The 21,669-nt window shown below is 51.1% G+C and overlaps 1 protein-coding gene across 2 annotated transcripts in view; it reads right to left on the reverse strand.

The window, feature by feature from the left end:
• Positions 1-324: 324 nt before the first annotated feature.
• Positions 325-21,669, reverse strand: part of LOC115189971 (CCR4-NOT transcription complex subunit 2) — a 71,278-nt gene continuing 49,933 nt past the window's right edge. For both annotated transcript variants that reach the window (XM_029748496.1, XM_029748497.1), the window contains exons 10-15: positions 20,057-20,213; positions 13,980-14,041; positions 13,834-13,883; positions 8,247-8,347; positions 5,002-5,146; positions 325-1,870 (exon numbers count right to left, since the gene is read on the reverse strand). In XM_029748496.1, coding sequence (XP_029604356.1) covers positions 1,784-1,870; positions 5,002-5,146; positions 8,247-8,347; positions 13,834-13,883; positions 13,980-14,041; positions 20,057-20,213 — 602 coding nt within the window. In that variant the 3' untranslated portion in view covers positions 325-1,783. The remainder of the gene's footprint in view (positions 1,871-5,001; positions 5,147-8,246; positions 8,348-13,833; positions 13,884-13,979; positions 14,042-20,056; positions 20,214-21,669) is intronic.

Genomic DNA, 21,669 nt, shown 5'->3' on the forward strand with positions numbered 1-21,669 from the left:
AGACAGACTCACACAGCGCCAGACAGACAGACTCACACAGTGCCAGACTCACACAGCGCCAGACAGACAGACTCACACAGTGCCACACACAGACAGACTCACACAGTGCCAGACTCACACAGCGCCAGACAGACAGACTCACACAGTGCCACACACAGACAGACTCACACAGCGCCAGACAGACAGACACACACAGAGGCAGACACACCAGACACACAGTGCAGGGGAAATCAAACCCCCACCGCAGCCTACAGGAGAAAGCCTTTCTACTTTATTAAAGAGAAGCAGCTTTTTTCCAGAACGTGATCAGAAAATACAATACTGTTTTTTCATCATATTATATTTTTATTGGGTTTTTCTTTTCCTATGAAATGCTGCTGTTGAAAACAGCCAAAGTGAAGTGCTTCAGTCCTCATCTTTCTCCAATCGCATCCCTCCAAAACTAGCATCACATGGGTACGGGTGTTCTTATTGGCTCACTGAGAATGTATCTGGCCCTTGATTGTTTGTAATGGTTGTTCTTGGTTGTTTAATTGAAAGTGTTCAGGGCGTGAGGCATGGTCCCCTGTCCTGACCAGTTATTGTGGTCCTCTATCCACCGGCTCCAGTAGGGTTTTAATCCAGGTTATGTATTGTTATTGTTGACAGGCATGGTCCCCAGAACAGTCCTGTTTTATCCACGTCGTACAGTATCGCGCCGCTCCAAGCTCACCTCCTAAAAACGAGGTACAGCCGGCCGACAGTCTGTTTTTATTTACTTTTTCATCTTCTCCAAAATAGATGTCATATATATATAATATATACACATCAAACATACATATCTTTATTCATCTGTGATGCCTGTAAGCCCCCCCCTCCCAAAAAATGGAAAAACATTTTGTACTTTTATTACAAAATGGTAACAAAGACTTCAGTTGTTTCTTCTTCTCCTGTTCATCCCTGGAAGGAGGATGAGGCTCAGTGAATATGGACAGCTGGAGGTTGTCTGTCACTGATTGGTGGATAATTCTTGTAGGCAGAAAAGGGGCAGAGAAATGGTGGGTGGACAGGGAGCGAATGAGGGAATAAACAGAAGAAAAAAAGTGTGTTTGAGAGTTAATGATATGTCCAAACTGAACTATTATGGGTCTCGTCTTCACATATTAACAAATCCACAAACATCTTTTGTGTTCTTTTATTACGAAATAGAGCTACAATATGAACATTGCATTTTCTCCTGGCCTCTTGTCTGTCAGTCTGTCAGTGGGGTTTCCACTCTGCTGGAGTAACATCATGTTGAGGTATTATCTGCATGTCACTGTGTTCTCTGAACACTTCTGATGGATAATGACAGATCAACCTTGTTCTGTCACTGTCAGAGGGTGTGTGTGTGTATTATGATGTCATGGTGCTTCGTGACCAATGGGGAGGTCTAATGAATGAGGTGTAAACAAAAAGTTGTGAATGTTTTCAAAATGACAACCAACCAAAACAAAGGGAAAAGGTCAGGAAAAAGAGGGAAAAGAAAAAAAAATGATTAAAAAAGAGAAACCAGCGTCTGATTGGGCGGCACATCATTCAGTTCGGGGGAAGAAGGACCTGCTCGGAGCCAAAATGGTCGCCGGGTTTCCCTCCATTTGGCCTAAAGTCAATTTGCCAGATGGTCGATCGTCGAGGAATAAAAAGCAGGATGCCTGAGCCAGCCACACCGGCATCGTCTGTCTGTAGGTCTGTCCGTCTGTCTGCTGTGAGTAACCAGGTCTAGGATCCCATGGTGGACTGAGTACGAGGGGAAGGAAGTCTCTCAGAAGGCTTGCTGAGCTGGGTTGTAGTTGAAGGTGGATGGCACGTGGGGTCTTTCTTCAAGCTTCTCGTATTCCAGATGAAACTCCTAGAAAAGAGAGGGAGGGGAGAAACAAGGATTTTAGGGACAGCAGTGGATCAGGGCAGTGTTCAGCAGAAGCAGTGGATCAGGGCAGTGTTCAGCAGAAGCAGTGGATCAGGGCAGTGTTCAGCAGAAGCAGTGGATAAGGGCAGTGTTCAGCAGAAGCAGTGGATAAGGGCAGTGTTCAGCAGAAGCAGTGGATAAGGGCAGTGTTCAGCAGAAGCAGTGGATAAGGGCAGTGTTCAGCAGAAGCAGTGGATAAGGGCAGTGTTCAGCAGAAGCAGTGGATAAGGGCAGTGTTCAGCAGAAGCAGTGGATCAGGGCAGTGTTCAGCAGAAGCAGTGGATCAGGGCAGTGTTCAGCAGAAGCAGTGGATCAGGGCAGTGTTCAGCAGAAGCAGTGGATCAGGGCAGTGTTCAGCAGAAGCAGTGGATCAGGGCAGTGTTCAGCAGAAGCAGTGGATCAGGGCAGTGTTCAGCAGAAGCAGTGGATCAGGGCAGTGTTCAGCAGAAGCAGTGGATAAGGGCAGTGTTCAGCAGAAGCAGTGGATCAGGGCAGTGTTCAGCAGAAGCAGTGGATAAGGGCAGTGTTCAGCAGAAGCAGTGGATAAGGGCAGTGTTCAGCAGAAGCAGTGGATCAGGGCAGTGTTCAGCAGAAGCAGTGGATAAGGGCAGTGTTCAGCAGAAGCAGTGGATCAGGGCAGTGTTCAGCAGAAGCAGTGGATCAGGGCAGTGTTCAGCAGAAGCAGTGGATAAGGGCAGTGTTCAGCAGAAGCAGTGGATCAGGGCAGTGTTCAGCTGAAGCAGCATTCTAAATACAGAACAGCTTCTCCTGTGGAGAAAATTGTACATATGATAGAACAATACTAGAAGCTTTCTATGGGGGGAATCAGCAGGTTTACAGATCCTCTGGGAGTGAATGATCCCAGATGTCAAGGGTCCATGTTGGAAACACACATGTCCACAATTGCATGGCAAAGCACATCTATTCAAATACCAAACCACATACACTTTTGCAATTGGAAAAGCCGTTGTTAGCTTGCCTTGAAACCCCAAAAAACAGTATTTCTGATTTCTAGTTGTAACTACAACACATTCAGAAAGTATTCAGACCCCTTCCTTTTTCCACATTGTTACATTACAGCCTTATTCTAAAATGGATTACATTGTTTTCTTTCTCATCAATCTACACACAATACCCCATAATGAAATCACAATACCCCATAAAGACATCACAATACCCCATAAAGACATCACAATACCCCATAAAGACATCACAATACCCCATAAAGACATCACAATACCCCATAAAGACATCACAATACCCCATAAAGACATCACAATACCCCATAATGACATCACAATACCCCATAAAGACATCACAATACCCCATAAAGACATCACAATACCCCATAAAGACATCACAATACCCCATAAAGACATCACAATACCCCATAAAGACATCACAATACCCCATAAAGACATCACAATACCCCATAAAGACATCACAATACCCCATAAAGACATCACAATACCCCATAATGACATCACAATACCCCATAAGACATCACAATACCCCATAAAGACATCACAATACCCCATAAGGACATCACAATACCCCATAAAGACATCACAATACCCCATAAGGACATCACAATACCCCATAAAGACATCACAATACCCCATAAAGACATCACAATACCCCATAAAGACATCACAATACCCCATAAGGACATCACAATACCCCATAAAGACATCACAATACCCCATAATGACATCACAATACCCCATAAGGACATCACAATACCCCATAAAGACATCACAATACCCCATAAAGACATCACAATACCCCATAAGGACATCACAATACCCCATAAAGACATCACAATACCCCATAAAGACATCACAATACCCCATAAAGACACCACAATACCCCATAAAGACATCACAATACCCCATAAAGATATCACAATACCCCATAAAGACATCACAATACCCCATAAAGACATCACAATACCCCATAAAGACATCACAATACCCCATAAAGACATCACAATACCCCATAAAGACATCACAATACCCCATAAAGACATCACAATACCCATAAAGACATCACAATACCCATAAAGACATCACAATACCCCATAAAGACATCACAATACCACATAAAGACATCACAATACACCATAAAGACATCACAATACACCATAAAGACATCACAATACACCATAAAGACATCACAATACCACATAAAGACATCACAATACCACATAAAGACATCACAATACACCATAATGACATCACAATACCCCATAATGACAAAGCAAAAACAGGTTAATTTTTTTGTTCAAATGTATTAAAGATAAAAAGACTGAAATACCTTATTTACATTAGTATTCAGACCCTTTGCCATGAGACTTGAAATTGAACTCCAGTGCATCCTATTTCCATTGATCACCCTTGAGATATTTCTGCAACTTGGACATGATTTGGAAAGGCAAACACCGGTCTATATAAAGGTCCCACAGTAGACAGTGCATGTCAGAGCAAAAACCAAGCCATGAGATCTAAGGAATTGCATGTAGAGCTCCAAGACAGGATTGTGTCGAGGCACAGATCTGGGGAAGGGTACCAGGAAACGTCTGCAGCATTGAAGGTCCCTAAGAATACAGTAGACTCCATCATTGTTAAATGGAAGAAGTCTGTAACCACCTAGACTCCTCCTAGAGCCGTCTGCCAGGAAAAACTGAGCAATCAGGGGAGAAGGGCCTTGGTCAGGGAGGTGACCAAGAACCCCAGAAGAATGGGAGAAACTCCTCAAATACAGGTGTGCCAAACTTACCCATGAAAACTCACGCCTGTAGTCGCTGCCAAAGGTGCTTCAACAAAGTACTGAGTAAAGGGTCTGAATACTTATATAAATGTTATATTTCAGTTTTTTTTTTTTATTATACATTTGCAAAAATTTCTAAAAAACTGTTTTTGCTTTTCATTATGGGGTTGAGTGTGTAAAAAAAAAACAATTTAATCAATTTTATAATAAGGCTGTAACAAAGAAAATGTGGAAAAAGTCAAGGTCTGAATACTTTCTGAACGCATTGTAACTACGGTAACAGTCCTCAAGCCTTTGTTCTTCACCTTGGCTACTTTCCTCCAGTTAAGACAATCAAAGAAGTAGTAGGTGCCTCTCTCATAGGCGTTGGTCTTCAGAGTGGGCTCCATGCCCGGCGCCCGCGTGATCCACACCCGCTCCTCCTTGTGGTACCGCCAGTCCCGGTTGAAGCTGAGGTTACAGGTCACAGGTCATACAGGTCAAGGGTCAAATGTTAGTGCACAGCATTGTATAGGGTAGTAACATTTGCTTATAAGACTTGAAGGACAAACTACATTAAGTAGAAGTGGAGGTGGCAGAAGGGGGGCCTGACTACATAGAGGTGGCAGAAGGGGGACCTGACTACATAGAGGTGGCAGAAGGGGGACCTGACTACATAGAGGTGGCAGAAGGGGGACCTGACTACATAGAGGTGGCAGAAGGGGGGCCTGACTACATAGAGGTGGCAGAAGGGGGGCCTGACTACATAGAGGTGGCAGAAGGGGGACCTGACTACATAGAGGTGGCAGAAGGGGGGACCTGACTACATAGAGGTGGCAGAAGGGGGGCCTGACTACATAGAGGTGGCAGAAGGGGGACCTGACTACATAGAGGTGGCAGAAGGTGGACCTGACTACATAGAGGTGGCAGAAGGTGGACCTGACTACACAGAGGTGGCAGAAGGGGGGCCTGACTACATAGAGGTGGCAGAAGGGGACTGACTACATAGAGGTGGCAGAAGGGGGGCCTGACTACATAGAGGTGGCAGAAGGGGGACCTGACTACATAGAGGTGGCAGAAGGGGACTGACTACATAGAGGTGGCAGAAGGGGACTGACTACATAGAGGTGGCAGAAGGGGGACCTGACTACATAGAGGTGGCAGAAGGGGACTGACTACATAGAGGTGGCAGAAGGGGGACCTGACTACATAGAGGTGGCAGAAGGGGGACCTGACTACATAGAGGTGGCAGAAGGGGGACCTGACTACATAGAGGTGGCAGAAGGGGGACCTGACTACATAGAGGTGGCAGAAGGGGGACCTGACTACATAGAGGTGGCAGAAGGGGACTGACTACATAGAGGTGGCAGAAGGGGACTGACTACATAGAGGTGGCAGAAGGGGCCTGACTACAGAGGTGGCAGAAGGGGCCTGACTACATAGAGGTGGCAGAAGGGGGACCTGACTACATAGAGGTGGCAGAAGGGGGACCTGACTACATAGAGGTGGCAGAAGGGGGACCTGACTACATAGAGGTGGCAGAAGGGGGACCTGACTACATAGAGGTGGCAGAAGGGGGACCTGACTACATAGAGGTGGCAGAAGGGGGACCTGACTACATAGAGGTGGCAGAAGGGGGACCTGACTACATAGAGGTGGCAGAAGGGGGACCTGACTACATAGAGGTGGCAGAAGGGGGACCTGACTACATAGAGGTGGCAGAAGGGGGACCTGACTACATAGAGGTGGCAGAAGGGGGACCTGACTACATAGAGGTGGCAGAAGGGGGACCTGTACTACATAGAGGTGGCAGAAGGGGGACCTGACTACATAGAGGTGGCAGAAGGGGGACTGACTACATAGAGGTGGCAGAAGGGGGACCTGACTACATAGAGGTGGCAGAAGGGGACCTGACTACATAGAGGTGGCAGAAGGGGACTGACTACATAGAGGTGGCAGAAGGGGGGACCTGACTACATAGAGGTGGCAGAAGGGGGACCTGACTACATAGAGGTGGCAGAAGGGGGACCTGACTACATAGAGGTGGCAGAAGGGGGACCTGACTACATAGAGGTGGCAGAAGGGGGACCTGACTACATAGAGGTGGCAGAAGGGGGACCTGACTACATAGAGGTGGCAGAAGGGGGACCTGACTACATAGAGGTGGCAGAAGGGGGACCTGACTACATAGAGGTGGCAGAAGGGGGACCTGACTACATAGAGGTGGCAGAAGGGGGACCTGACTACATAGAGGTGGCAGAAGGGGGACCTGACTACATAGAGGTGGCAGAAGGGGGGCCTGACTACATAGAGGTGGCAGAAGGTGGACCTGACTACATAGAGGTGGCAGAAGGGGACTGACTACATAGAGGTGGCAGAAGGGGCCTGACTACAGAGGTGGCAGAAGGGGCCTGACTACATAGAGGTGGCAGAAGGGGACTGACTACATAGAGGTGGCAGAAGGGGACTGACTACATAGAGGTGGCAGAAGGGGGACCTGACTACATAGAGGTGGCAGAAGGGGGACCTGACTACATAGAGGTGGCAGAAGGGGACTGACTACATAGAGGTGGCAGAAGGGGGACCTGACTACATAGAGGTGGCAGAAGGGGGACCTGACTACATAGAGGTGGCAGAAGGGGGACCTGACTACATAGAGGTGGCAGAAGGGGCCTGACTACATAGAGGTGGCAGAAGGGGGACCTGACTACATAGAGGTGGCAGAAGGGGACTGACTACAGAGGTGGCAGAAGGGGCCTGACTACATAGAGGTGGCAGAAGGGGGACCTGACTACATAGAGGTGGCAGAAGGGGGACCTGACTACATAGAGGTGACAGAAGGGGGACCTGACTACATAGAGGTGGCAGAAGGGGGACCTGACTACATAGAGGTGGCAGAAGGGGGACCTGACTACATAGAGGTGGCAGAAGGGGGACCTGACTACATAGAGGTGGCAGAAGGGGACTGACTACATAGAGGTGGCAGAAGGGGGACCTGACTACATAGAGGTGGCAGAAGGGGGACCTGACTACATAGAGGTGGCAGAAGGGGACTGACTACATAGAGGTGGCAGAAGGGGGACCTGACTACATAGAGGTGGCAGAAGGGGGACCTGACTACATAGAGGTGGCAGAAGGGGGACCTGACTACATAGAGGTGGCAGAAGGGGGACCTGACTACATAGAGGTGGCAGAAGGGGGACTGACTACAGAGGTGGCAGAAGGGGCCTGACTACATAGAGGTGGCAGAAGGGGCCTGACTACAGAGGTGGCAGAAGGGGCCTGACTACAGAGGTGGCAGAAGGGGACTGACTACAGAGGTGGCAGAAGGGGACTGACTACATAGAGGTGGCAGAAGGGGACTGACTACAGAGGTGGCAGAAGGGGACTGACTACAGAGGTATTTTCTGCTTCATGTTACATGTCAGTACCACTAAAACCCAGAGGAGGGCGCTTGTTGACAAGAAAAGGTGAGTAAAACAAACACCTCACCAAGCCTGTTACCATAGCAGACACTAGCTAGCCCAGCTGAGGAGCATCCTTCACACAGTGTGTCTGTCTGTATACGTACAGCTCTACTGCAGCCAGCAGCTGGAGGAGGTCTCCTCCGTTCATGTAGTACAGATAGAACAGCAGGTCCTCTCCATAACGAGACAGTTTGATTGCAGCAAGCTGGAAGGAGGAGAGAGGAGAGAAAGGGGGGGAGAGAGAGGAGAGAAAGGGGGGGAGAGAGAGGAGAGAAAGGGGGGGAGAGAGAGGAGAGAAAGGGGGGGGAGAGAGAGGAAGGGGGGAGAGAGAGGAGAGAAGGGGGGGAGAGAGAGGAGAGAAGGGGGGGAGAGAGAGGAGAGAAGGGGGGAGAGAGGAAGAAGGGGGGAGAGAGGAGAGAAGGGGGGAGAGAGAGGAGAGAAGGGGGGAGAGAGAGGAGAGAAGGGGGGAGAGAGAGGAGGGGGGAGAGAGAGGAGAGGAGGGGGGAGAGAGAGGAGGGAGGAGGAGGGGGGAGAGAGAGGAGGGGAGGAGGAGAGAGAGGAGGGGAGGAGGGGGAGAGAGAGAGGAGAGAAGGGGGAGAGAGAGGAGAGAAGGGGGAGAGAGAGGAGAGAAGGGGGAGAGAGGAGAGAAGGGGGAGAGAGAGGAGAGAAGGGGGAGAGAGAGGAGAGAAGGGGGAGAGAGAGGGAGAAGGGGGGAGAGAGGAGAGGAAGGGGGGGAGAGAGAGGAGGGGAGGAGGGGGGAGAGAGAGGAGGGGAGGAGAGAGAGAGGAGGGGAGGGGAGGAGGAGAGAGAGGAGGGGAGGAGGAGAGAGAGGAGAGAAGGGGGAGAGAGAGGAGAGAAGGGGGAGAGAGAGGAGAGAAGGGGGAGAGAGAGAGAGAGAGAAGGGGGGAGAGAGAGGAGAGAAGGGGGAGAGAGAGGAGAGAAGGGGGGAGAGAGAGGAGGAGAAGGGGGAGAGAAGGGGGGAGAGAGAGGAGAGAAGGGGGGAGAGAGAGGAGAGAAGGGGGGAGAGAGAGGAGAGAAGGGGGGAGAGAGAGGAGGAGGGAGGAGGAGAGAGAGGAGGGGAGGAGGAGAGAGAGGAGGGGAGGAGGAGACCGGAGAGAGGAGGGGAGGAGGAGAGAGAGGAGGGGGGGGAGAGGAGGAGGAGAGGAGAGAGGAGAGAAGGGGGAGGGAGAAGAGGAGGAGAAGGGGGAGAGAGAGGAGAGAAGGGGGAGAGAGAGGAGAGAAGGGGGGAGAGAGAGGAGAGGAAGGGGGGAGAGAGAGGAGAGAAGGGGGAGAGAGAGGAGAGAAGGGGGGAGAGAGAGAGAGAGAAGGGGGAGAGAGGAGAGAAGGGAGGAGAGGAGAGAAAGGGGGAGAGAGAGGAGAGAAGGGGGAGAGAGAGGAGAGAAGGGGGAGAGAGAGAGGAGAGAAGGGGGAGAGAGAGGAGAGAAGGGGGAGAGAGAGGAGAGAAGGGGGGAGAGAGAGGAGAGAAGGGGGGAGAGAGAGGAGAGAAGGGGGGAGAGATGAGAGAGGGAGAAGGGGGGAGAGAGAGGAGAGAAAGGGGAGGAGAGAGAGGAGAGAAAGGGTGAGAGAGAGGAGAGAAGGGGGAGAGAGAGGAGAGAAGGGGGGAGAGAGAGGAGAGAAGGGGGGAGAGAGAGGAGAGAAGGGGGGAGAGAGAGGAGAGAAGGGGGGAGAGAGAGGAGGAGGGGGGAGAGAGAGAGAGGAGGGGGGGAGAGAGAGGAGAGAAGGGGGGAGAGAGGAGGGGAGGGGGGAGAGAGAGGAGGAGGAGGAGGAGAGAGAGAGAGAGGAGAGAAGGGGAGAGAGAGGAGAGAAGGGGGAGAGAGAGGAGAGAAGGGGGAGAGAGAGGAGAGAAGGGGGAGAGAGAGGAGAGAAGGGGGAGAGAGAGGAGAGAGAGGAGAGAAGGGGGGGAGAGAGGAGAGAAAGGGGGAGAGAGGAGAGAAAGGGGGAGAGAGAGGAGAGAAGGGGAGAGAGAGGAGAGAAGGGGGAGAGAGAGGAGAGAGGGGGGAGAGAGAGGAGAGAAGGGGGGAGAGAGAGGAGAGAAGGGGGGAGAGAGAGGAGAGAAGGGGGGAGAGAGAGGAGAGAAAGGGGGAGAGAGAGGAGAGAAAGGGGGAGAGAGAGGAGAGAAAGGGGGAGAGAGAGGAGAGAAAGGGGGAGAGAGAGGAGAGAATGGGGAGAGAGAGAGAAAGAGAGAGAGGGGGGAGAGAGAGGAGAGAAAGGGGGAGGAGAGAGGAGAGAAGGGGGGAGAGGCAACAGGTTATTGATCTATTCCTCTACCTGGCACCATCAACAGAAGCTAACCGTGCCGTTCTTATCACAACCATGCTAGATAAAAGATGATTCAACTCTCAGTGGACAGAGCAGTTACAACAATGCTTGTTTGGTGTTGCTAGTGCACTCAAACAGAGGGGCCAATAATACGAGGGCCAAAACAACAACGTTACATTGAGCTGGTTAGAAAAAGTACTTTAACCATCCTTAATGAACAACTTAGATGAAGGTGTGATAACGATGTGTTTAGAGTGGACCGGTGTATCAGTGACTTGGTGCTAGATCAGAATGGACCGGTGTATCAGTGACTTGGTGCTAGATCAGAATGGACCGCTGTATCAGTGACTTGGTGCTAGATCAGAATGGACCGGTATATCAGTGACTTGGTGCTAGATCAGAATGGACCGGTGTATCAGTGACTTGGTGCTAGATCAGAATGGACCGGTGTATCAGTGACTGGTGCTAGATCAGAATGGACCGGTGTATCAGTGACTTGGTGCTAGATCAGAATGGACCGGTGTATCAGTGACTTGGTGCTAGATCAGAATGGACCGGTGTATCAGTGACTTGGTGCTAGATCAGAATGGACCGGTGTATCAGTGACTTGGTGCTAGATCAGAATGGACCGGTGTATCAGTGACTTGGTGCTAGATCAGAATGGACCGGTGTATCAGTGACTTGGTGTTAGATCAGAATGGACCGGTGTATCAGTGACTTGGTGCTAGATCAGAATGGACCGGTGTATCAGTGACTTGGTGCTAGATCAGAATGGACCGGTGTATCAGTGACTTGGTGCTAGATCAGAGTGGACCGGTGGATCAGTGACTTGGTGCTAGATCAGAGTGGACCGGTGTATCAGTGACTTGGTGCTAGATCAGAGTGGACCGGTGTATCAGTGACTTGGTGCTAGATCAGAATGGACCGGTGTATCAGTGACTTGGTGCTAGATCAGAATGGACCGGTGTATCAGTGACTTGGTGCTAGATCAGAATGGACCGGTGTATCAGTGACTTGGTGCTAGATCAGAATGGGACCGGTGTATCAGTGACTTGGTGCTAGATCAGAATGGACCGGTGTATCAGTGACTTGGTGCTAGATCAGAATGGACCGGTGTATCAGTGACTTGGTGCTAGATCAGAATGGACCGGTGTATCAGTGACTTGGCTGCTTAGATCAGAATGGACCGGTGTATCAGTGACTTGGTGCTAGATCAGAATGGACCGGTGTATCAGTGACTTGGTGCTAGATCAGAATGGACCGGTGTATCAGTGACTTGGTGCTAGATCAGAATGGACCGGTGTATCAGGGACTTGGTGCTAGATCAGAATGGACCGGTGTATCAGTGACTTGGTGCTAGATCAGAATGGACCGGTGTATCAGTGACTTGGTGCTAGATCAGAATGGACCGGTGTATCAGTGACTTGGTGCTAGATCAGAATGGACCGGTGTATCAGTGACTTGGTGCTAGATCAGAATGGACCGGTGTATCAGTGACTTGGTGCTAGATCAGAATGGACCGGTGTATCAGTGACTTGGTGCTAGATCAGAATGGACCGGTGTATCAGTGACTTGGTGCTAGATCAGAATGGACCGGTGTATCAGTGACTTGGTGCTAGATCAGAATGGACCGGTGTATCAGTGACTTGGTGCTAGATCAGAATGGACCGGTGTATCAGTGACTTGGTGCTAGATCAGAATGGACCGGTGTATCAGTGACTTGGTGCTAGATCAGAATGGACCGGTGTATCAGTGACTTGGTGCTAGATCAGAATGGACCGGTGTATCAGTGACTTGGTGCTAGATCAGAATGGACCGGTGTATCAGTGACTTGGTGCTAGATCAGAATGGACCGGTGTATCAGTGACTTGGTGCTAGATCAGAATGGACCGGTGTATCAGTGACTTGGTGCTAGATCAGAATGGACCGGTGTATCAGTGACTTGGTGCTAGATCAGAATGGACCGGTATATCAGTGACTTGGTGCTAGATCAGAATGGACGGTTGTATCAGTGACTTGGTGCTAGATCAGAATGGACCGGTGTATCAGTGACTTGGTGCTAGATCAGAATGGACCGGTGTATCAGTGACTTGGTGCTAGATCAGAATGGACCGTGTTCAGGAGACTGTCTGCTTGGAGGGAAACCTAGTCAGGCGTCTTCCTCATTTAACCCAACCCCTCTGAATCAGAGAGGTGAGGGGGGGCTTCCTCATTTAACCCAACCCCTCTGAATCAGAGAGGTGAGGAGGGCTTCCTCATTTAACCCAACCCCTCTGAATCAGAGAGGTGAGGGGGGGCTTCCTCATTTAACCCAACCCCTCTGAATCAGAGAGGTGAGGAGGGCTTCCTCATTTAACCCAACCCCTCTGAATCAGAGAGGTGAGGGGGGGCTTCCTCATTTAACCCAACCCCTCTGAATCAGAGAGGTGAGGGGGGGCTTCCTCATTTAACCCAACCCCTCTGAATCAGAGAGGTGAGGGGGGCTTCCTCATTTAACCCAACCCCTCTGAATCAGAGAGGTGAGGGGGGCTTCCTCATTTAACCCAACCCCTCTGAATCAGAGAGGTGAGGGGGGCTTCCTCATTTAACCCAACCCCTCTGAATCAGAGAGGTGAGGGGGGGCTTCCTCATTTAACCCAACCCCTCTGAATCAGAGAGGTGAGGGGGGCTTCCTCATTTAACCCAACCCCTCTGAATCAGAGAGGTGAGGGGGGGCTTCCTCATTTAACCCAACCCCTCTGAATCAGAGAGGTGAGGGGGGCTTCCTCATTTAACCCAACCCCTCTGAATCAGAGAGGTGAGGGGGGCTTCCTCATTTAACCCAACCCCTCTGAATCAGAGAGGTGAGGGGGGGCTTCCTCATTTAACCCAACCCCTCTGAATCAGAGAGGTGAGGGGGGCTTCCTCATTTAACCCAACCCCTCTGAATCAGAGAGGTGAGGGGGGCTTCCTCATTTAACCCAACCCCTCTGAATCAGAGAGGTGAGGGGGGGCTTCCTCATTTAACCCAACCCCTCTGAATCAGAGAGGTGAGGGGGGCTTCCTCATTTAACCCAACCCCTCTGAATCAGAGAGGTGAGGGGGGCTTCCTCATTTAACCCAACCCCTCTGAATCAGAGAGGTGAGGGGGGGCTTCCTCATTTAACCCAACCCCTCTGAATCAGAGAGGTGAGGGGGGGCTTCCTCATTTAACCCAACCCCTCTGAATCAGAGAGGTGAGGGGGGGCTTCCTCATTTAACCCAACCCCTCTGAATCAGAGAGGTGAGGGGGGGCTTCCTCATTTAACCCAACCCCTCTGAATCAGAGAGGTGAGGAGGGCTGCCTTAAGGGTGAATGGTGGTGTGTTGTGGCCATGTTGGCCAACAGCAACCCAACCCTGGGTGTGTTTATTCTGTGTCTGAGGTACATACCTTGTCCCTTATGTGAATGTTGGTTAAATACTCAGATGGAACATGGAAGTCTGGAAGTAAAGAGAGAAGTGGTCAGAGAGAACAGACGGGGAAATGGGCAGAATCTATCCCACCTCCAGAGCACTCTGGCTGGGTAGGATACGTACCGATGTCCTGGGGTCGACACGGTGCTGACGCCCAGGGTGATGCAAACTTGGGGTACAGGTTTCTGAAGGACAAGAAAGTGGTCATGTTGATACTGTCACATTATTGTGTTGCCATGTTAACAGGTTACAATGACGTGTCATTCTTTTCATTTTTAGATTCAACTTAAAGAATTGGACATAACAGCAGCCTATTGTCCAGCGAGTGTGTTTTTCAGGAGACTACAGCAGAACAGCTGTCTGCTGCTGCTCTCAGGCTGACAGGCTGAAACAGAACATGTAGCAGGATGACTGGTTAATAAAGACTGATCATCTTCTTATGACTGGAGGAGGGAGATGCCAAGAGAGGTGTACAGATGTGTGAAAGACTTCTGCCACTCCTCGCCCCGTTCCCGTAACAACCCCGTTCCCGTAACAGCCCCGTTCTACTCCCCGTAACAACCCGTTCTACTCCCCCGTTCCCGTAACAGCCCGTTCTACTCCCCCGTTCCCGTAACAGCCCGCTCTACTCCCCCGTTCCCGTAACAGCCCCGTTCTACTCCCCCGTAACAGCCCCGTTCTACTCCCCCGTAACAGCCCCGTTCTACTCCCCCGTAACAGCCCCGTTCTACTCCCCCGTAACAGCCCCGTTCTACTCCCCCGTAACAGCCCCGTTCTACTCCCCCGTAACAGCCCCGTTCTACTCCCCCGTAACAGCCCCGTTCTACTCCCCCGTAACAGCCCCGTTCTACTCCCCCGTAACAGCCCCGTTCTACTCCCCGGTAACAGCCCCGTTCTACTCCCCGGTAACAGCCCCGTTCTACTCCCCGGTAACAGCCCCGTTCTACTCCCCGTAACAGCCCGTTCTACTCCCCTGTTCCCGTAACAACCCGTTCTACACCCCGTTCCCGTAACAGCCCGTTCTACTCCCCTGTTCCCGTAACAACCCGTTCTACACCCCGTTCCCGTAACAACCCGCTCTACACCCCGTCCCCGTAACAGCCCGTTCTACTCCCCGTAACAGCCCGTTCTACTCCCCGTAACAGCCCGTTCTACTCCCCCGTAACAGCCCGCTCTACTCCCCGTAACAGCCCCGTTCTACTCCCCCGTAACAGCCCCGTTCTACTCCCCGTAACAGCCCGTTCTACTCCCCGTAACAGCCCGTTCTACTCCCCGTAACAGCCCGTTCTACTCCCCGTAACAGCCCGTTCTACTCCCCCGTAACAGCCCGTTCTACTCCCCCGTAACAGCCCGTTCTACTCCCCGTAACAGCCCGTTCTACTCCCCCGTAACAGCCCGTTCTACTCCCCCGTAACAGCCCGTTCTACTCCCCCGTAACAGCCCGCTCTACTCCCCCGTAACAGCCCGCTCTACTCCCCCGTAACAGCCCGCTCTACTCCCCGTAACAGCCCCGTGCTACTCCCCGTAACAGCCCGTTCTACTCCCCGTAACAGCCCGTTCTACTCCCCGTTCCGTAACAGCCCGTTCTACTCCCCGTTCCCGTAACAGCCCGTTCTACTCCCCCGTAACAGCCCGCTCTACTCCCCGTAACAGCCCGCTCTACTCCCCCGTAACAGCCCGCTCTACTCCCCGTAACAGCCCGTTCTACTCCCCCGTAACAGCCCGTTCTACTCCCCCGTAACAGCCCGTTCTACTTCCCCGTAACAGCCCGTTCTACTCCTCCGTAACAGCCCGCTCTACTCCTCCGTAACAGCCCGCTCTACTCCTCCGTAACAGCCCGTTCTACTCCCCGTAACAGCCCCGTTCTACTCCCCGTAACAGCCCCGTTCTACTCCCCGTAACAGCCCCGTTCTACTTCCCGTAACAGCCCGTTCTACTCCCCGTAACAGCCCGTTCTACTCCCCGTTCCCGTAACAGCCCGTTCTACTCCCCCGTAACAGCCCGTTCTACTCCCCCGTAACAGCCCGTTCTACTCCCCCGTAACAGCCCGTTCTACTTCCCCGTAACAGCCCGTTCTACTCCTCCGTAACAGCCCGCTCTACTCCTCCGTAACAGCCCGCTCTACTCCTCCGTAACAGCCCGTTCTACTCCCCGTAACAGCCCCGTTCTACTCCCCGTAACAGCCCCGTTCTACTCCCCGTAACAGCCCCGTTCTACTTCCCGTAACAGCCCGTTCTACTCCCCGTAACAGCCCGTTCTACTCCCCGTTCCCGTAACAGCCCGTTCTACTCCCCCGTAACAGCCCGTTCTACTCCCCCGTAACAGCCCGTTCTACTCCCCCGTAACAGCCCGTTCTACTCCCCCGTAACAGCCCGTTCTACTCCCCCGTAACAGCCCGTTCTACTCCCCCGTAACAGCCCGTTCTACTCCCCGTAACAGCCCCGTTCTACTCCCCGTAACAGCCCCGTTCTACTCCCCGTAACAGCCCCGTTCTACTCCCCGTAACAGCCCCGTTCTACTTCCCGTAACAGCCCCGTTCTACTCCCCGTTCTACTCCCCGTAACAGCCCGTTCTACTCCCCGTAACAGCCCGTTCTACTCCCCGTAACAGCCCGTTCTACCCCCCCGTAACAGCCCGTTCTACCCCCCCGTAACAGCCCGTTCTACTCCCCCGTAACAGCCCGTTCTACTCCCCCGTAACAGCCCGTTCTACTCCCCGTAACAGCCCCGTTCTACTCCCCGTAACAGCCCCGTTCTACTCCCCGTAACAGCCCCGTTCTACTCCCCGTAACAGCCCCGTTCTACTTCCCGTAACAGCCCCGTTCTACTCCCCGTTCTACTCCCCGTAACAGCCCGTTCTACTCCCCGTAACAGCCCGCTCTACTCCCCGTAACAGCCCGTTCTACTCCCCGTAACAGCCCGTTCTACCCCCCCGTAACAGCCCGTTCTACCCCCCCGTAACAGCCCGCTCTACTCCCCCGTAACAGCCCGCTCTACTCCCCGTAACAGCCCCGCTCTACTCCCCGTAACAGCCCCGCTCTACTCCCCGTAACAGCCCCGCTCTACTCCCCGTAACAGCCCCGCTCTACTCCCGTAACAGCCCCGCTCTACTCCCCGTAACAGCCCCGCTCTACTCCCCGTAACAGCCCCGCTCTACTCCCCGTAACAGCCCGCTCTACTCCCCGTAACAGCCCGCTCTACTCCCCGTAACAGCCCGCTCTACTCCCCGTAACAGCCCGCTCTACTCCCCGTAACAGCCCGCTCTACTCCCCGTAACAGCCCGCTCTACTCCCCGTAACAGCCCGTTCTACTCCCCCGTTCCCGTAACAACCCGTTCTACTCCCCCGTTCCCGTAACAACCCGTTCTACTCCCCCGTTCCCGTAACAGCCCGTTCTACTCCCCGTAACAGTACTCCCCCGTTCCCGTAACAGCCAATTCTACTCCCCGTTCCCGTAACAGCCCGTTCTACTCCCCCATTCCTGTAATAACCCGTCTGAGTTGGGGGAGAGACTCTCCCTCAAAGGAGTGTTGAGTTGGAACACTCAATTAGCCAGACTGTCTCTATTATCTTCAGAAGGACTGCTATAGTAGAGATCAGCCAAACTGTCTCTCTATTATCTTCAGAAGGACTGCTATGGTAGAAGTCAGCCAAACTGTCACTATTATCTTCAGAAGGACTGCTATAGTAGAGGTCTGGAGATCAGCCAAACTGTCTCTATTATTTTCAGGACTGCTATAGTAGAGGTCAGCCAAACTGTCTCTATTATCTTCAGAAGGACTGCTATAGTAGTGATCAGCCAAACTGTCACTATTATCTTCAGAAGGACTGCTATAGTAGAGATCAGCCAAACTGTCACTATTATCTTCAGAAGGACTGCTATAGTAGAGATCAACCAAACTGTCTCTCTATTATCTTCAGAAGGACTGCTATAGTAGAGATCAGCCAAACTGTCTCTCTATTATCTTCAGAAGGACTGCTATAGTAGAGATCAGCCAAACTGTCTATCTTCAGAAGGACTGCTATAGTAGAGATCAGCCAAACTGTCACTATTATCTTCAGAAGGACTGCTATAGCAGAGATCAGCCAAACTGTCACTATTATCTTCAGAAGGACTGCTATAGTAGAGATCAGCCAAACTGTCTCTCTATTATCTTCAGAAGGACTGCTATAGTAGATGTCAGCCAAACTGTCACTATTATCTTCAGAAGGACTGCTATAGTAGAGGTCTGGAGATCAGCCAAACTGTCTCTATTATCTTCAGAAGGACTGCTATAGTAGAGATCAGCCAAACTGTCTCTCTATTATCTTCAGAAGGACTGCTATAGTAGAGATCAGCCAAACTGTCTCTCTATTATCTTCAGAAGGACTGCTATAGTAGAGATCAGCCAAACTGTCTCTCTATTATCTTCAGAAGGACTGCTATAGTAGAGATCAGCCAAACTGTCTCTCTATTATCTTCAGAAGGACTGCTATAGTAGAGATCAGCCAAACTGTCTCTATTATCTTCAGAAGGACTGCTATAGTAGAGATCAGCCAAACTGTCTCTATTATCTTCAGAAGGACTGCTATAGTAGAGATCAGCCAAACTGTCTCTATTATCTTCAGAAGGACTGCTATAGTAGAGATCAGCCAAACTGTCTCTATTATCGTCAGAAGGACTGCTATAGTAGAGATCAGCCAAACTGTCTCTATTATCTTCAGAAGGACTGCTATAGTAGAGATCAGCCAAACTGTCTCTCTATTATCTTCAGAAGGACTGCTATAGTAGAGATCAGCCAAACTGTCACTATTATCTTCAGAAGGACTGCTATAGTAGAGATCAGCCAAACTGTCTCTATTATCTTCAGAAGGACTGCTTTAGTAGAGATCAGCCAAACTGTCTCTATTATCTTCAGAAGGACTACTATAGTAGAGATCAGCCAAACTGTCACTATTATCTTCAGAAGGACTGCTATAGTAGAGATCAGCCAAACTGTCTCTATCTTCAGAAGGACTGCTATAGTAGAGATCAGCCAAACTGTCTCTATTATCTTCAGCAGGACTGCTATAGTAGAGATCAGCCAAACTGTCACTATTATCTTCAGAAGGACTGCTATAGTAGAGATCAGCCAAACTGTCTCTCTATTATCTTCAGAAAGACTGCTATAGTAGAGATCAGCCAAACTGTCTCTATTATCGTCAGAAGGACTGCTATAGTAGAGGTCAGCCAAACTGTCACTATTATCTTCAGAAGGACTGCTATAGTAGAGATCAGCCAAACTGTCACTATTATCTTCAGAAGGACTGCTATAGTAGAGATCAGCCAAACTGTCTCTATTATTTTCAGGACTGCTATAGTAGAGGTCAGCCAAACTGTCTCTATTATCTTCAGAAGGACTGCTATAGTAGAGATCAGCCAAACTGTCACTATTATCTTCAGAAGGACTGCTATAGTAGAGATCAGCCAAACTGTCTCTATTATCTTCAGAAGGACTGCTATAGTAGAGATCAGCCAAACTGTCTCTCTATTATCTTCAGAAGGACTGCTATAGTAGAGATCAGCCAAACTGTCACTATTATCTTCAGAAGGACTGCTATAGTAGAGATCAGCCAAACTGTCTATTATCTTCAGAAGGACTGCTATAGTAGAGATCAGCCAAACTGTCACTTATCAGACAGACAGCAGCTACTCCTCACAGCACATCAGACAGACAGACAGCAGCTACTCCTCACAGCACATCAGACAGACAGATAGCAGCTACTCCTCACAGCACATCAGACAGACAGACAGACAGCAGCTACTCCTCACAGCCCATCAGACAGACAGACAGACAGCAGCTACTCCTCACAGCCCATCAGACAGACAGACAGACAGCAGCTACTCCTCACAGCCCATCAGACAGACAGACAGACAGCAGCTACTCCTCACAGCCCATCAGACAGACAGACAGCAGCTACTCCTCACAGCCCATCAGACAGACAGACAGCAGCTACTCCTCACAGCCCATCAGACAGACAGACAGCAGCTACTCCTCACAGCCCATCAGACAGACAGCAGCTACTCCTCACAGCACATCAGACAGTTTATTATACTGTATCTACTGATGGATAATGAAGCGTCACTCCGTCTGACTCCATAAGTCAGAGTCTAACTGCGGCTGCAGCCTTCACTGCTCCTGGATCAGTTATTCCACGGTCCTGTTGGGACGACCAGACTTACTCTGGCGAGTTGAGGTTGAGTCCTAGTGTTGTCAGGTCACTGCCCAGTGCTAGGTGCACCATGCCCGGGTCTGTCTCCGCTGCCCTGATGAACGTTAACAAGCCAATCATCCCAAACTGGTCTGTTACCATGCCCCCGGGAATGTTGGTCACGCGACCTGGAGGGGAGGAGAGGAGAGACCAATGAGGATGGGACCCTCGTGTGTGTGTGTGTGTGTGTGTGTGTGTGTGTGTGTGTGTGTGTGTGTGTTTGACCCCGTCTATTAACTACAGGAATTAGTGTTGAACGTTGACCTTCGTGCCCGGCTGATGATACGGATGAAAAGGTTACATTTTTCCTGACCACATGACCATGGAAAAGTCTTCGTTAAAATGTTTTAATGTCACGTGAACAACTACAGTCAAATGCCTTTCTGTAGCTCTGAACACAATGCAGTAATCAATATCAACGCATTACTAGAAAAAAAAAACAAGAAAAGGAAATAGGAAATATACAAGAAATTGGAAATACAAAGTAAGAAAGCATACTATATAGAGGAAATATTTAAAAAGTGGCATGTAGCTCGGCCCCAGCGATGTACTGGGCTGTCTGCACAAACCTCTGTAGCGCCATGCGATCCAGGGCGTTGCTATCGCCATACCAAGCAGTGATGTACTGGGCTGTCCGCGCAAACCTCTGTAGCGCCATGCGATCCAGGGCGGTGCTATCGCCATACCAAGCAGTGATGTACTGGGCTGTCAGCACAAACCTCTGTAGCGCCATGCGATCCAGGGCGGTGCTATCGCCATACCAAGCAGTGATGTACTGGGCTGTCAGCGCGAACCTCTGTAGCGCCATGCGATCCAGGGCGGTGCTATCGCCATACCAAGCAGTGATGTACTGGGCTGTCCGCACAAACCTCTGTAGCGCCATGCGATCCAGGGCGGTGCTATCGCCATACCAAGCAGTGATGTACTGGGCTGTCAGCACAAACCTCTGTAGTGCCATGCGATCCAGGGCGGTGCTATCGCCATACCAAGCAGTGATGTACTGGGCTGTCAGCGCGAACCTCTGTAGCGCCATGCGATCCAGGGCGGTGCTATCGCCATACCAAGCAGTGATGTACTGGGCTGTCAGCACAAACCTCTGTAGCGCCATGCGATCCAGGGCGGTGCTATCGCCATAGCAAGCAGTGATGCAGCCAGTCAATATGCTCTCAATGGTACAGCTGTAGAACCTCTTGACAATAGGAGGGTCCATGACAAACTTTTACAACCTCCTGGGGGGGGGGGGGCACTGTCACGTCTTCTTAACGAATGAGTGCGTGTTTGGACCATCTTAAGTCTTTAGTGATTTAGACACTGTCTACCCGCTCCACTGGCGCCCCGTCGATGTGGAGGGGCTTCCCCCCCCCGTAGTTCACGATCAGCTCCTTGGTCTTGTTGCTGTTGAGGGAGAGGTTGTTGCTGTCAGGTTACTGACCTCCTCCCTGTAGGCTGACTCATCGTCGCCGGTGATCAGGCCTACCACCGTCACGTCAGCAGCTCACTTAATAGTGGAATAACAGGGAGTACAGGAGGGGACTAAGCACACACCCCTGTGGGGCCCCTGTGTTAAGGGTCAGCGTGGCGGAG

The sequence above is a fragment of the Salmo trutta genome, unplaced genomic scaffold (assembly GCF_901001165.1).
Source record: "Salmo trutta unplaced genomic scaffold, fSalTru1.1, whole genome shotgun sequence".
Classification (NCBI taxonomy): domain Eukaryota; kingdom Metazoa; phylum Chordata; class Actinopteri; order Salmoniformes; family Salmonidae; genus Salmo; species Salmo trutta.